A 12,925-nucleotide genomic window follows, 5' to 3' on the forward strand; every position below is an offset into this window, starting at 1 on the left:
ACTTTATAGATATGAAATTGAAAGTTGTCTAGCAATTAGAAATTCTTCTTTTTACAAACATAATACAATATGGTCTGAATGGAAAAATCTTTTCTGTGATGTTTAATATATACAAGATCTAGAGCAGAAGTCATATAGTTTTTTTTCCTGATTGTATCAACTTTATAGTATAATTACTTATAATCTATGGTATGTGTGTTTGTGTATGTATGAATGTGAAAAATGTAATTACAAAAAATTGCAAATAAAAAAAAAAAAAAAAAAAAGTTTTCCGGCTTGATTGCATAAGATAAATAAGGATATGTAGTAAAGTTCTAAAAAAGGATAATCATAATAAATAATAATGTTGTGTTTGAAATGCTAGATTTTACATATAAATTGACAAAAAACCTATTTCAATATGTATCATCAAAATATGTAGAAAATTACATCAGAAAAACTTTGAAAATAAAAATGAATAAATTGAGTCCATAATCATATCTTTTTATAGATGAATTTACTTTGATTCAAAGATGAGAGATAATTTAATTTAATTAACGTGAATAAATGTATCGAAAATATTTTTTTCAAATGTTAAACACGAAACATTTGAGGTAACAGTTGTTCATAAAAACAAAGATGGCAGCCCCCATGAAGAAAACTGTTGAACTTTTTTATGATGTAGTTTCACCCTATACGTGGATTGGATTTGAAGTTTGTATCAATTATTTGGAATGCAAATATCAAAATTTAATACAATGCCACGGTTTCAATTTCTGACAGAAACTGCATTAATAAAAATAACCTCTATAACGTGAGCTATAACGTTATAACTATAGAATGGACTTTAGACTCTCTACGCTCTACATGTTATAAGTGGATTGGAATTGTATACCCTTGTAGGTGAAGGCTATGCCTGTCCACTTCTCAAAAGAGAATAACTTTAACGTGTTAGTTGACCAATGTTTTGCACATTTTAAATGACATGTGTATCATCTCACTTTGTTATATTAAAATAAGGGGAAATAAATGACCCGTCTGTTTACAAGCAAGGCAGATGAATTGTGGATACCATTTCTTCTCTACCCCCTCCCCCTCCACTGATTTTTGTTGTTGTTTGGAACACTTGTATTTCTAAATATGTTTCTTAACATGCTGCAATAAACAAGCAAAAAATCAAATGGAATAAATCTCCTATATACTTTTTACATATCATTGAATTATATACATGTATATATTTTTTTTTTTTGTGACCTCTTTCAGTAAAATTCCCTCTACGAATTTTTGTACGAAAATTAACGGAGGTTGGAAATCTAGCAAGCTGAAATTTATTCCTAACGAAAACTTATCTGCTTATATTATTGGTTATTAATATCTAATGTTAAAATTAATAAATATTTTATATATCACAACTTTTGGAGGTATATTGCAGTTTCATGATTCCAGTATCATTTTATCTGTTCTGATCATTTTGAATTTCACATTTAGGTAGCACAACTGTAAAACTTTAGTATTAAAGAGAAAAAAAATAACAGCTTCTACATTGTAGGTGCTATGTCGATACAGAACAAAATGGCCAAACATGGACCTGCAGCTTAAACCATTCTTCCTTGGAGGAGTAATGAAGGAATCAGGTATGAGTTTATGTAAATATTTATTCTTTCAGTTTGAAATTATAATTTATGCTCTTATTTGTTCATCAGCCAATAATTTATATGTATATTGTCAATATTATATACACATGGTAACAAACTTTCTACGAATTACAAGTATGTTATAGAGACATATATATTTCAAGTTTAGGAGATGATGTGCTGTTTGATCCAAATCAATGTATTTATATGTTGAATAAAATACTTCTGAAATTAAGTTTAGGAGATTCAAATGACTAGAAATATGTGTACTTTAAAAAGTTAATTTGAACTCGGGGATGTCTTGTAGGAAACAAACCCCCAGCCATGGTTCCAAACAAAGGTGTTTATATGATAAAGGACATACAGAGATTGGGGAAATACTATGGAATTCCTCTGAACCAACCTAAGGTAAACAATCTGTAGTCCAAAAATTATTATTCTCTCCAGAAAAATGAAAGCCATGTATATTTTCTGATAGTAATTGAGGAGAGCTTTACATGGTTTGTGATTTCAAACAGTTTAAAACTGTCATCTGTTTTTTAAAGGACACATGATATATTTGAAATGATTTAGATACTCTTTGAAATTAAAACATGCAACATATATGTATATCTTTTAGGTAGTAGAGTTTTAAACAAATAATATCAAAACATCACTATTATTCACTTGTCAGACTTTATGATAAAATATTCGTTCAGGAAATAATTAACATTTAAACAAACAATTTAATACATGTAATGCATAAATTAACTGGTCTGTGGGTCTGGTAATGTAATTTCATGGATGTGCAATTTCATTAAAGATCAACAAACCAGGGTTTATTTGTCTCTAAAAATTTAAGTACATGTAGAAGGAAAAAACTAAAAAGTAAAAGGGGGTCTGGGGGTCTAGCTTATAGCTAGATTGTGTTTGAAATGCAATTATAGCAGGTTAATTATGTCCTCATAGGCGGGGAAATTCTCCCCCCCCCCCCGAAACAACCCTGAATAAACATTATGTACCAGTATATGTTGAGGATAATGTTAATTCATGTGTGATTAGAAAAACATGTACTTTATTTTTGTGATGGTATCAACAAAATGATTAGGCACAGGTTCTGGAAACGTAGACACACTTTCCCCAAGAGTTCCACAAATGTCCCTCCACATGACCCCCTCCCATCCCTCTCCCTCCAACAGAATGGAGTGACTCCTTGGTGAAGGTCACATAAAAGTGGTTGCTCAAAGGTAAATCCAGACTTAAATTTTGTCTTTTCCTGTGGGGCAGGACTTTGGCAGCGTGATGTTTGGGACTCTTCCAGTCCAGAGGTTTCTAACAGCTGTGGACATGGCCCATCCCGAGTACACTGAGGAACTCTCTCGGCAATTCTGGTTCCGAATTTGGAAAAATGTATGTTGATTGAGATTTTCTTACTTATAACCAATGAAAATTTTTTGATTTAAACAGAAGAAAAAATTTAAAACAAGGTTTTCTTGTACATTCTTTTGATTAGGTTCAAAGGAAATATTCATAGCATATCAATTATTACATGTCAATATACTGGTAAATTTTTTGAAAAAAAAAATGTCTATTTTTGTAGAAATTGAATGAAAACATTTAGACGCATCAACTCATAATATCTCTAAAACATTCCTAGTAAATGTTTGTAAAATAAAACTAGCTATATATGTATAAATAAAGCATATCTTGAGGAAAGTATCTGCAAGTAAAATCACTTTAGTCAATTGCAAAGGGGTTTAGAAAATTTGGTGACTCCCAAGACATGTATAGTATACATTACTGAGATAAATAAGCTAATCCCTGGTAATTTACATGTATGTCAAACATGAATCTGTTTCTTTTACAGGATGAACCAGTCACTGACCCCCAGCATTATGCAGAGGTAGGAACATTTTAAAAGATTTTTTTTTCTCAAGTTAATATTAGAATAAGAGAAAAACTAATGTGTGTATGCATAGTTTACTTCTAAATTGGAAAAAAAGAATAAAAGCAATTGCCAGTACATGCATCCAACTCCAAAATCATTTGATTACTGGTACATGTATATGCTTCAATTAAGCCGTTGTCTTCATGAAATCATTTTCTAGTAAATTTAAGTTATACAATAAGTGTAGAAGAAAAAGAATCACCCCTCTTCAGACTAATGGCAAACTTTTCTGATATTAATTTAATATAAACATAAGTTTATGTTGAACAAGTTTGAAGAAATTAACATTACTTGAAATTTAGACATTTATGTTGAACAAGAAGAGATTTACATTACTGGAAAGTTAATTTCAAGAAGGGTTAAAAAAAGAAATCATTAAAAATCATTAATATTCTCAACAACGATACTTCGATTTTCCTTGCACAATTTCATTCAATACATGTATTTTCAAGGCTGCCAAAAAAGCAGGACTATGTGATGATGCAATAGCAACAGCACTTAAAAGAATGAAGGACCAAGATGTGAAGGACAGACTAGCTCAGTACACAAAACAGGCCCTGGATGAAGGGGTGAGTACATTTGTACTTATGTTGGGAGTGAAATACCGGAGGGGCAGGTCAAGAGCTTACAATTGGGAGGAAGCTATGTAAAAGCAATGTAAGTCTTGATATTATGCGGGAGATCTCAAAATTGTACACTGTGCAGCGTATAGAAACTATATGTATATATTGCGCTTTATAAGTCAATACATGCATAATTATAAGGTCATGTAATAACAATAAAATAATACCTTTAAAACTCGATCCTTTCAGGCCTTTGGCAGTCCATGGATTGTGGCTCACATAAATGGGAAGAAAGAATCTATATTTGGATCAGACAGATTTCCAATATTAGCAATGTTATTAGGCAAGTACATATACCAGCATACATTGTATGACATGATTTTATATTCAGGTGGAGCTGATCAAAAGATGACAATCTTTGAGTGGTAATTTTTTATTACTACGGTGACTACATGTAGACATGGCTTAATTGCAAAGGAGTCAAATATCCCTCATCCCTTAAAACATGAATTTGAACATAATTGCAACTTTCATTGAATGTGCCAGTTTTGTAATTTGAACTCTTAAAAGGAAAATTCTGTAGTTGATATGCATATATTTGTAATTTATCAGTTAATGTCCATTTCGTCCATCTTGTATACACATCCAAAATGAAAATGAAATTTATTTTTTACCTTCTAATTTTTCAGAAGAAGAATGGCATGGCCCATTAAAGGAATTATCGAAGCTGTAATTAAGCAAGGCATATGCTTTGGAAAATTCTTTGAGGTCAAACTAAGCGGTGGCAGCAAAGTCATAAATGGCAGGAATTATGAGTTGTGTGTAACTACATACATGTATGCTGTTACAATGTACCATAAACCAATAATAATCCTAGTGAAAGAAGTAATTGGTGTGATTGAATCTGTGATACATTATTTTGTAATTACTTTATACGTGTACTATGTTTTGCCGATAATAAAAGTGAAATTGATGCAGTTGCATTTTATTATTAAATGCATGTCTTTTGACATTGTCCTTTTTATTTTTTGTTTTTTGTGTCCAAGTCATATCTTTTACACTGTGGTCTAGAATGGTTGAAACCTGGTTAGCTGATGCATGTTTTAGGGAGGCCGTGTCACAACCCAAAAGTAAGTCATGTTGGCCTTGTTGTGGAATCTTACTGCACATACTCAAATCATGTCTGGATCATTTCTTGGACAATGTGAGGCTTAGAATCTCTACGAATCTTAAAGAATGATTTAAGAAGTAGGTCACTCTGGCCTCGTTTTGTAATGTAATGGTTTCATGTACTAGTATAAAGTTATAATTGTATTTTGGAAATTTTTCTATGATGATTTATTAAATTCACTGTGTTTTTGACATAGTATTTCTCCACAAAATGATACAAATCGTGAACACAGGTGCTTGGGACAGGACCGACCCCTTCCACTTAGCATCATCATGGAATTTAGACTGGCAATGCCTGTCTGATATGCGCGATATATAGACAGAGGACCAGTCAACATGGAATTCAAAGGATTTGGAAAACGTTGTCAGGGTCTACTTACTTAGTCTATATCACAGTTCCTGTGAGGGCAGATTGACAATAAAATAAATAAAACATATCTATTTCCATTTGATATTTACTTTTATTTAATGTTACAATATAAATTGCATAAAAGCACATTTACATAACAATTGACCTGCATGTTTTTTAATTTAATTTCAAACATTAATTTGGTCATGAACAGTTTCATTAATTTATTTAAACAAGAAAGATTATTGCAAAAATGCCGGATATGTAATGCTTTGTTTAACTTGCTGTCTATAGAAAGTACATGTACATGTTATAAGTTTGAAGAGAAAATTTATTTTGTCTCCATACACCACGAAATCCAGTCTCAAAAGTGGCGATATAATTACCGATTTTTTGCGTCAGGGCGCTGAATTGACCCTACATGTATCGTACAGGTTCCGTAAATTTAGATAGGGTCTCTAAACGGGGCGCCTAACGCCCAAACTAGGAGGTATGGCATTTAGCTGAGACCTGGTCCTCAAGGTTACAAGTGTCCCCTGACGGAATCTGGTCTCAAAAGTGGCGATATAGGTGCCTATTTTTGGCGCCAGGGCACTGAGTTGGCCCTATCATACAGGTTCCATACATTAAGATAGGGTCTGCATTAGATCGGTGTGCTGTCGCTGTGACTTTATTTAGGTGTTGAATCATTATTTTTTTAAAGATGTGGTATCATAACTGCAACGGTTTGTGGATACAAACCAGTTGAATAACTCTGTCTGTGGCTCAATGGGTGTAGCCTAGACCTACCGACTCGCAGGTCCCGAGTTTGTATACCGAAGGGACTTTAATAATCTATTTTCATGAATAACTGTAAGATTTAAAAAAGTTGATCCCCCCCCCCCCTCTCCAAAAAAAAAATTGAATTAATTCTTTTCTGTCATTTTAAATTCGAACACCTGCTGGAAACCCATATTTTTAAGTGATTTAAAGTGATTTAAACATCAGATTAAATTGAACTTTGTATTGATAATATATATATATATACTAAATAATGGTTGTATATGAAAAACAGATACATATGTATCATGTAGTCATAATTTAAATTGGCTCAAAAAGATGATGTCGCTCGATGTCACGGAACGAAGAAGCGAGAGGTAAATAAATGCAAAAATATTTAAACTCATTTCCCATATCTTTATACAGAGTAGTTAAATATAGCCTTAAAATGGCCACAATCATCCGGACCTCTTGATTAACAAACACAATTAACCGACAACGTGTTATAGAATCCATACAAAGCAGGACGATGCATGTGGAAAAAAGACTAAATCCGGAAAACATCAACTTTTTTGTTTGTTTTTTCGTGACGTCGTCTCGATGCGCATCATAATGACATGACGTCATAAACGTCGCGAACTATTATCGTTGTCAATCGACAGATAAACACACGCTCTTATCGGCAAAATCAATTGCAAGGATTCTATTACTGATCAAGATGGAGAAAGCAGGGTTCGAGGGTCGGTTGCGTTCACTGTTGGTGGACTACTTGTCCTCCACAAACACACGGACAATGACGCCCGTGGTATGTTTGCTATTTATACTTTTTGTTGTTTGCTTATGGTTTTAAAGACCTTAACATTGCTTCATCGCATTGCATATACACAATTTGACATATTAATTTCGAATTCTGGGCTTTTAAAATTAATTCTTTTACTTAATGTTTTTTTTTTTTTACAGAGGAAACACATTCTGCAGCTGGTGATGTTTCTGTATGGAGAGGAGAATTTTGATCAACTTGGTAGATTCTCTTACTCCAAGAACAAAGAAGTTGCTGGTGTGTAAATAATACACTGCTCAAGATTTCATTCTAATCTAGATGTGACCCGAGTTACCTTTTTTAATTCATGGGTTTTCTTAATTCTAATGGACCAGTTATTTATTACCCTGACGATAATTAGTTTTAATTTCAGATCAACAAAGGAAGTACGTTTTGTTCGGCTTTCTCTTCATGGAGGCGTTGAAGAAACACACGGTGACAGAGACGGACTTTACCACCCTCCAGAGAATGTGGGGGCAGCATATCCTGTCCCTGGTCAACAACGGTATGTACATGGTTTAATTCTTATTCAATTTGACACTGCTTTTGATTGTAATTATGAAATTATTATCAAAAAGATTGTGTTCGATTCCTTATGCATGATTTTTTTTCTTTTTCTTACAGAAATGACAAAGACAGCTGAAAGATACGAAAGGATTCTTCATAACAGCGAGGAGACAATTTTTAACGTATGTATTTGATTGCATGTTAAATACATATTTATGTCTTTCCAAAAATGCATCTAAATTAATATCAAATTTGAAATATCCCAATATTTAAGGCGTTATAAACTATTTTTGCCAGCATTTTTTTTTATTCTTCGAAGAAACTTTAAAGACTTTAGACAAAAAAATGCGTATCATAATTGGATGTTTCTCCATTCTGTAGATCAAACGATTTCAGCGAAATCTGGAAAGAACGAAAGCAAGCGAACCAAATACAGAGAGCCTATCCATTGGTCACGTGGCAAAGATTAAAGTTTGTCCGTTTCGCTTTAGAAGACCCAGGTTATTTGAGAGAATTGCAATGTCACTGAAGAAAAAGTTTGGCCGAGGAGATTCGAAAGACTTTTTGATGTTGAAGTTCCATGGCATTCAGTAAATGTGGCGTTTTAGTCACTTGATTATATGGATCTCAGTTGTGGCGTTTTAGTCACGTGGCAATTGAACTTTGTTTTTGTTGTGGTGCTTTTGTCACCTTTACCATGTGGCGTTTTAGTCACTTGGGGGAGGGGTTGGGGTGTTGTGGCGTTTTAGTCACCAATAAAATCATTTAAAATATCTGTTAATTGTGTTTTCTTGCTTTTTCAAAGATTATTTTATTATCAAATTTCATGAAAATTTAGAAGAAAAATGCTTGCTTGGCATACTTGTATATTCAATAAAATTACAGCTTAACATGCACGTCATTATGAAATAAATGAAAACTTAATAAACTTGATGCTTAATTGTATTTCGGTATATGAATTACTTTTAATTTTAAAAACACATTTATATCGGTGGCTTGCTTCACCAATCTGTTCGAGACGTCATCAGTTGATGTGTACTAATATCTTCTTGTCATAATTTTGCGACCTGGGTTTGTTTTCTGCATCGAACTTTTAAATAAGCAATGAATTGTCAACTTTCAAATATCATGATTTGCACGTGAACGTGTATAAACTTTTTTGAAAACTGCAAAATGTTATTACTTTTCTTGACTGTAATTGTTATAATTGTCATGTATTGCTGCTTTATTTCTCATCAATGATAATTCAATGAGTTATATACACAGTACCAGAGACATAAATACATTTAACACTGTCTCTGACTGTACATCGCATATTTCGAGTAATATCTAATAAATACCACCTACATGTATGATATACAGAAATCCATCATTTTGCAGACACTAATTAAAAAAGATAGATGTATTGTAAGTTATAATTGATACTGCAGTGTTAAATATAAAATAAAATGATATTGAAAGGCAAATTTTACCATTAATCAATTATTACAATGTACATATACATGTATCATGTACATGTATACATGTATTAAACGACCCCCCCCCCCCCCCCGGGCCCAACCGCAAACACTTAATACAGAGCTAAACATTACTTTCATTAAGTTATTGAGCTCTCTCTCTCTCTCTCTCTCTCTCTCTCTCTCTCTCTCTCTCTCTCTCTCTCTCTGCCATTTATAGTCTGTCCTAAATTACTGCTTCCATCACTTATTGATGATTTGGAATAAAAATACACATACCTGTAAAAGAAGTACAGTTGAAATCAGTGAAATGGAAAAAATCAAGATATCTTCATTGACAAATGATCCCTTTTCACTCATAAAATTTCACCGGAACGAAAACAAATTTCTTACGGAGATTTATAATGGGAAATGTTTACATCTCTTCTCCATTCGGAAGTACTCGGGACACCTCGCACATTTTTTCAACGTTATTATCCGGGCTTATTAATGGCTGATGCAATGCAAAATCCCCGTAGACTTTCTATTTTGAGATGTGTATTGAAAACTGAAGCGGTGGATGGGGCGTTTCAAAACAGATAATTTGGACATTTTTCATATTATTAGATGAAAGTAGTTTGAGCACAAAGGTATTTATTATTATCGAAATACATGCAAAAAGTGGTGGAAGCAAGAACTCGCGACAGAGTATAGCTGAGACCGAATTCTTTGGGGGTACGGCTGTCCCCTGACGAAATCCAGTCTCAAAAGTGGCGATATAATTACCGATTTTTTGCGTCAGGGCCCTGAATTGACGCTACATGTATCGTACAGGTTCCGTAAATTTAGATAGGGTCTCTAAACGGGACGCCTAGCGCCCAAACTAGGAGGTATGCCATTTAGCTGAGACCCGGTCCTCAAGGTTACAAGTGTCCCCTGACGGAATCTGGTCTCAAAAGTGGCGATATAGGTGCCTATTTTTGGCACCAGGGCACTGAGTTGGCCCTATTATACAGGTTCCATACATTAAGATAGGGTCTGCATTAGATCGATGTGCTGTCGCTGTGACTTTATTCAGGTGTTTAATCATTATTTTTTTAAAGATGTGGTATCATAACTGCAACGGTGTGTGGATACAAACCAGTTGAATAACTGTCTGTGGCTCAATGGGTGTAGCCTAGACCTACCGACTCGCAGGTCCCGAGTTTGAATACCGAAGGGACTCTAATTTATTTTCATGAATAACTGTAAGATTTAAAAAAGTTGACCCCCCCCCCAAAAAAAAAAAAAAATTGAATTAATTCTTTTCGGTCATTTTAAATTCGAACACCTGCTGGAAACCCATATTTTTAAGTAATTTAAAGTAATTTAAACATCAGATTAAATTGAACTTTGTATTGATAATATATATGTACTAAATAATAGTTGTATATAGTTTCTTCCTAAACAGATATCATCTATGAAAAACAGATATAATGTAGTCATCATTTAAATTGGCTCAAAAAGATGATGTCGCTCGATGTCACGGAACGAAGAAGCGAGAGGTAAATAAATGCAAAAATATCTAAACTCATTTCCCATATCTTTATATAGAGTAGGTAAATATAGCCTTAAAATGACCACAATCATCCGGACCTCTTGATTAACAAACACGACTAACCGACAACGTGTTATAGAATCCATACAAAGCAGGACGATGCATGTGGAAAAAAGACTAAATCCGGAAAACATCAACTTTTTTGTTTGTTTTTTCGTGACGTCGTCTCGATGCGCATCATAATGACATGACGTCATAAACGTCGCGAACTATTATCGTTGTCAATCGAAAGATAAACACACGCTCTTATCGATATTGCAAGGATTCTATTACTGATCAAGATGGAGAAAGCAGGGTTCGAGGGTCGGTTGCGTTCACTGTTGGTGGACTACTTGTCCTCCACAAACACACGGACAATGACGCCCGTGGTATGTTTGCTATTTATACTTTTTGTTGTTTGCTTATGGTTTTAAAGACCTTAACATTGCTTCATCGCATTGCATATACACAATCTGACATATTAATTTCGAATTCTGGGCTTTTAAAATTAATTCTTTTACTTAATGTTGTTTTTACAGAGGAAACACATTCTGCAGCTGGTGATGTTTCTGTATGGAGAGGAGAATTTTGATCAACTTGGTAGATTCTCTTACTCCAAGAACAAAGAAGTTGCTGGTATGTAAATAATACACTGCTCAAGATTTCATTCTAATCTAGATGTGACCCGAGTTACCTTTTTTAATTCATGGTTTTTCTTAGTTCTAATGGACCAGATATTTATTACCCTGACGATAATTAGTTTTAATTTCAGATCAACAAAGGAAGTACGTTTTGTTCGGCTTTCTCTTCATGGAGGCGTTGAAGATGCACACGATGACAGAGACGGACTTGACCACCCTCCAGAGAATGTGGGGGCAGCATATCCTGTCCCTGGTCAACAACGGTATGTACATGGTTTAACTCTTATTCAATTTGACACTGCTTTTGATTGTAATTATGAAATTATTATCAAAAAGATTGTGTTCGATTCCTTATGCATGATTTTTTTTCTTTTCCTTACAGAAATGACAAAGACAGCTGAAAGATACGAAAGGATTCTTCATAACAGCGAGGAGACAAGTTTTAACGTATGTATTTGATTGCATGTTAAATACATATTGATGTCTTTCCAAAAATGCATCTAAATTAATATCAAATTTGAAATATCCCAATATTTAAGGCGTTATAAACTATTTTTGCCAGCATTTTTTTTATTCTTCGAAGAAACTTTAAAAACTTTAATCAAAAAAATGCTTATCATAATTGGATGTTTCTCCATTTTGTAGATCAAACGATTTCAGCGAAATCTGGAAAGAACGAAAGCAAGCGAACCAAATACAGAGAGCCTATCCATTGGTCACGTGACAAAGATTAAAGTCTGTCCGTTTCGCTTTAGAAGACCCAGGTTATTTGAGAGAATTGCAACGTCACTGAAGAAAAAGTTTGGCCGAGGAGATTCGAAAGACTTTTTGATGCTGAAGTTCCATGGCATTCAGTAAAGGTGGCGTTTTAGTCATTTGGTTATATGGATCTCAGTTGTGGCGTTTTAGTCACGTGGCAATTGAACTTTGTTTTTGTTGTGGTGCTTTTGTCACCTTTACCATGTGGCGTTTTAGTCACTTAGGGGAGGGGTTGGGGTGTTGTGGCGTTTTAGTCACCAATAAAGTCATTTAAAATATCTGTTAATTGTGTTTTCTTGCTTTTTCAAAGATTATTTTATTATCAAATTCTAGGAAAATTTAGAAGAAAAATGCTTGCTTGGCATACTTGTATATTCATTAAATTACAGCTTAACATGCACGTCATTATGAAATAAATGAAAACTTAATAAACTTGATGCTTAATTGTGTTTCGGTATATGAATTACTTTAAATTTTAAAAACACATTTATATCGGTGGCTTGCTTTATCAATCTGTTGGAGGCGTCATCAGTTGATGTGTACTAATATCTTCTTGTCATAATTTTGCGACCTGGGTTTGTTTTCTGCATCTAACTTTTAAAAATAAGCAATGAATTGTCAACTTTCAAATATCATGATTTGCACGTGAACGTGTATAAACTTTTTTGAAAACTGCAAAATGTTAATACTTTTCTTGACTGTAATTGTTATAATTGTCATGTATTGCTGCTTTATTTCTCATCAATGATAATTCAATGAGTTATATACACAGTACCAGAGACATAAATACATTTAACACTGTCTC

The 12,925-nt window shown here is 33.5% G+C and overlaps 3 protein-coding genes across 3 annotated transcripts; all 3 read left to right on the top strand.

Moving 5' to 3' along the window:
- Positions 1 to 605: 605 nt before the first annotated feature.
- LOC128190440 (glutathione S-transferase kappa 1-like) lies at positions 606 to 5,077 on the top strand. The gene is made up of 8 exons (XM_052862492.1): positions 606 to 693; positions 1,529 to 1,613; positions 1,921 to 2,021; positions 2,880 to 3,002; positions 3,460 to 3,495; positions 3,993 to 4,109; positions 4,353 to 4,446; positions 4,793 to 5,077. Exons 1-8 carry the CDS (start codon positions 619 to 621, stop codon positions 4,834 to 4,836), a joined length of 675 nt encoding a protein of 224 aa, XP_052718452.1. The 5' UTR covers positions 606 to 618; the 3' UTR covers positions 4,837 to 5,077.
- A 1,880-nt stretch (positions 5,078 to 6,957) lies between these two features.
- Positions 6,958 to 8,440, top strand: LOC128190435 (uncharacterized). Its single transcript, XM_052862480.1, has 5 exons — positions 6,958 to 7,186; positions 7,342 to 7,438; positions 7,575 to 7,706; positions 7,826 to 7,890; positions 8,090 to 8,440. Exons 1-5 carry the CDS (start codon positions 7,100 to 7,102, stop codon positions 8,300 to 8,302), a joined length of 594 nt encoding a protein of 197 aa, XP_052718440.1. The 5' UTR covers positions 6,958 to 7,099; the 3' UTR covers positions 8,303 to 8,440.
- A 2,470-nt stretch (positions 8,441 to 10,910) lies between these two features.
- On the top strand, positions 10,911 to 12,344 carry LOC128190743 (uncharacterized). Its single transcript, XM_052862919.1, has 5 exons — positions 10,911 to 11,109; positions 11,260 to 11,356; positions 11,493 to 11,635; positions 11,755 to 11,808; positions 12,007 to 12,344. Exons 1-5 carry the CDS (start codon positions 11,023 to 11,025, stop codon positions 12,217 to 12,219), a joined length of 594 nt encoding a protein of 197 aa, XP_052718879.1. The 5' UTR covers positions 10,911 to 11,022; the 3' UTR covers positions 12,220 to 12,344.
- The last annotated feature ends 581 nt before the right edge of the window (positions 12,345 to 12,925 follow it).

This window comes from Crassostrea angulata, chromosome 6 (assembly GCF_025612915.1).
Source record: "Crassostrea angulata isolate pt1a10 chromosome 6, ASM2561291v2, whole genome shotgun sequence".
In the NCBI taxonomy this organism is placed as follows: domain Eukaryota; kingdom Metazoa; phylum Mollusca; class Bivalvia; order Ostreida; family Ostreidae; genus Magallana; species Magallana angulata.

What these genes read in the sequence shown, in the direction of transcription:
- LOC128190743 (XM_052862919.1), top strand. Translation starts at nt 11,023, where the DNA reads ATGGAGAAAGCAGGGTTCGAGGGTCGGTTGCGTTCACTGTTGGTGGAC. An exon ending in CACGGACAATGACGCCCGTG is followed by an intron (nt 11,110 to 11,259) that starts GTATGTTTGCTA and finishes TTGTTTTTACAG; the next exon opens with AGGAAACACATTCTGCAGCT. An exon ending in TCAACAACGGTATGTACATG is followed by an intron (nt 11,636 to 11,754) that starts GTTTAACTCTTA and finishes GAAATGACAAAG; the next exon opens with ACAGCTGAAAGATACGAAAG.
- LOC128190435 (XM_052862480.1), top strand. Translation starts at nt 7,100, where the DNA reads ATGGAGAAAGCAGGGTTCGAGGGTCGGTTGCGTTCACTGTTGGTGGAC. An exon ending in CAAGAACAAAGAAGTTGCTG is followed by an intron (nt 7,439 to 7,574) that starts GTGTGTAAATAA and finishes TTTTAATTTCAG; the next exon opens with ATCAACAAAGGAAGTACGTT. An exon ending in GCGAGGAGACAATTTTTAAC is followed by an intron (nt 7,891 to 8,089) that starts GTATGTATTTGA and finishes TCCATTCTGTAG; the next exon opens with ATCAAACGATTTCAGCGAAA.
- LOC128190440 (XM_052862492.1), top strand. Translation starts at nt 619, where the DNA reads ATGGCAGCCCCCATGAAGAAAACTGTTGAACTTTTTTATGATGTAGTT. An exon ending in AGGAGTAATGAAGGAATCAG is followed by an intron (nt 1,614 to 1,920) that starts GTATGAGTTTAT and finishes GATGTCTTGTAG; the next exon opens with GAAACAAACCCCCAGCCATG. An exon ending in AATATTAGCAATGTTATTAG is followed by an intron (nt 4,447 to 4,792) that starts GCAAGTACATAT and finishes CTAATTTTTCAG; the next exon opens with AAGAAGAATGGCATGGCCCA.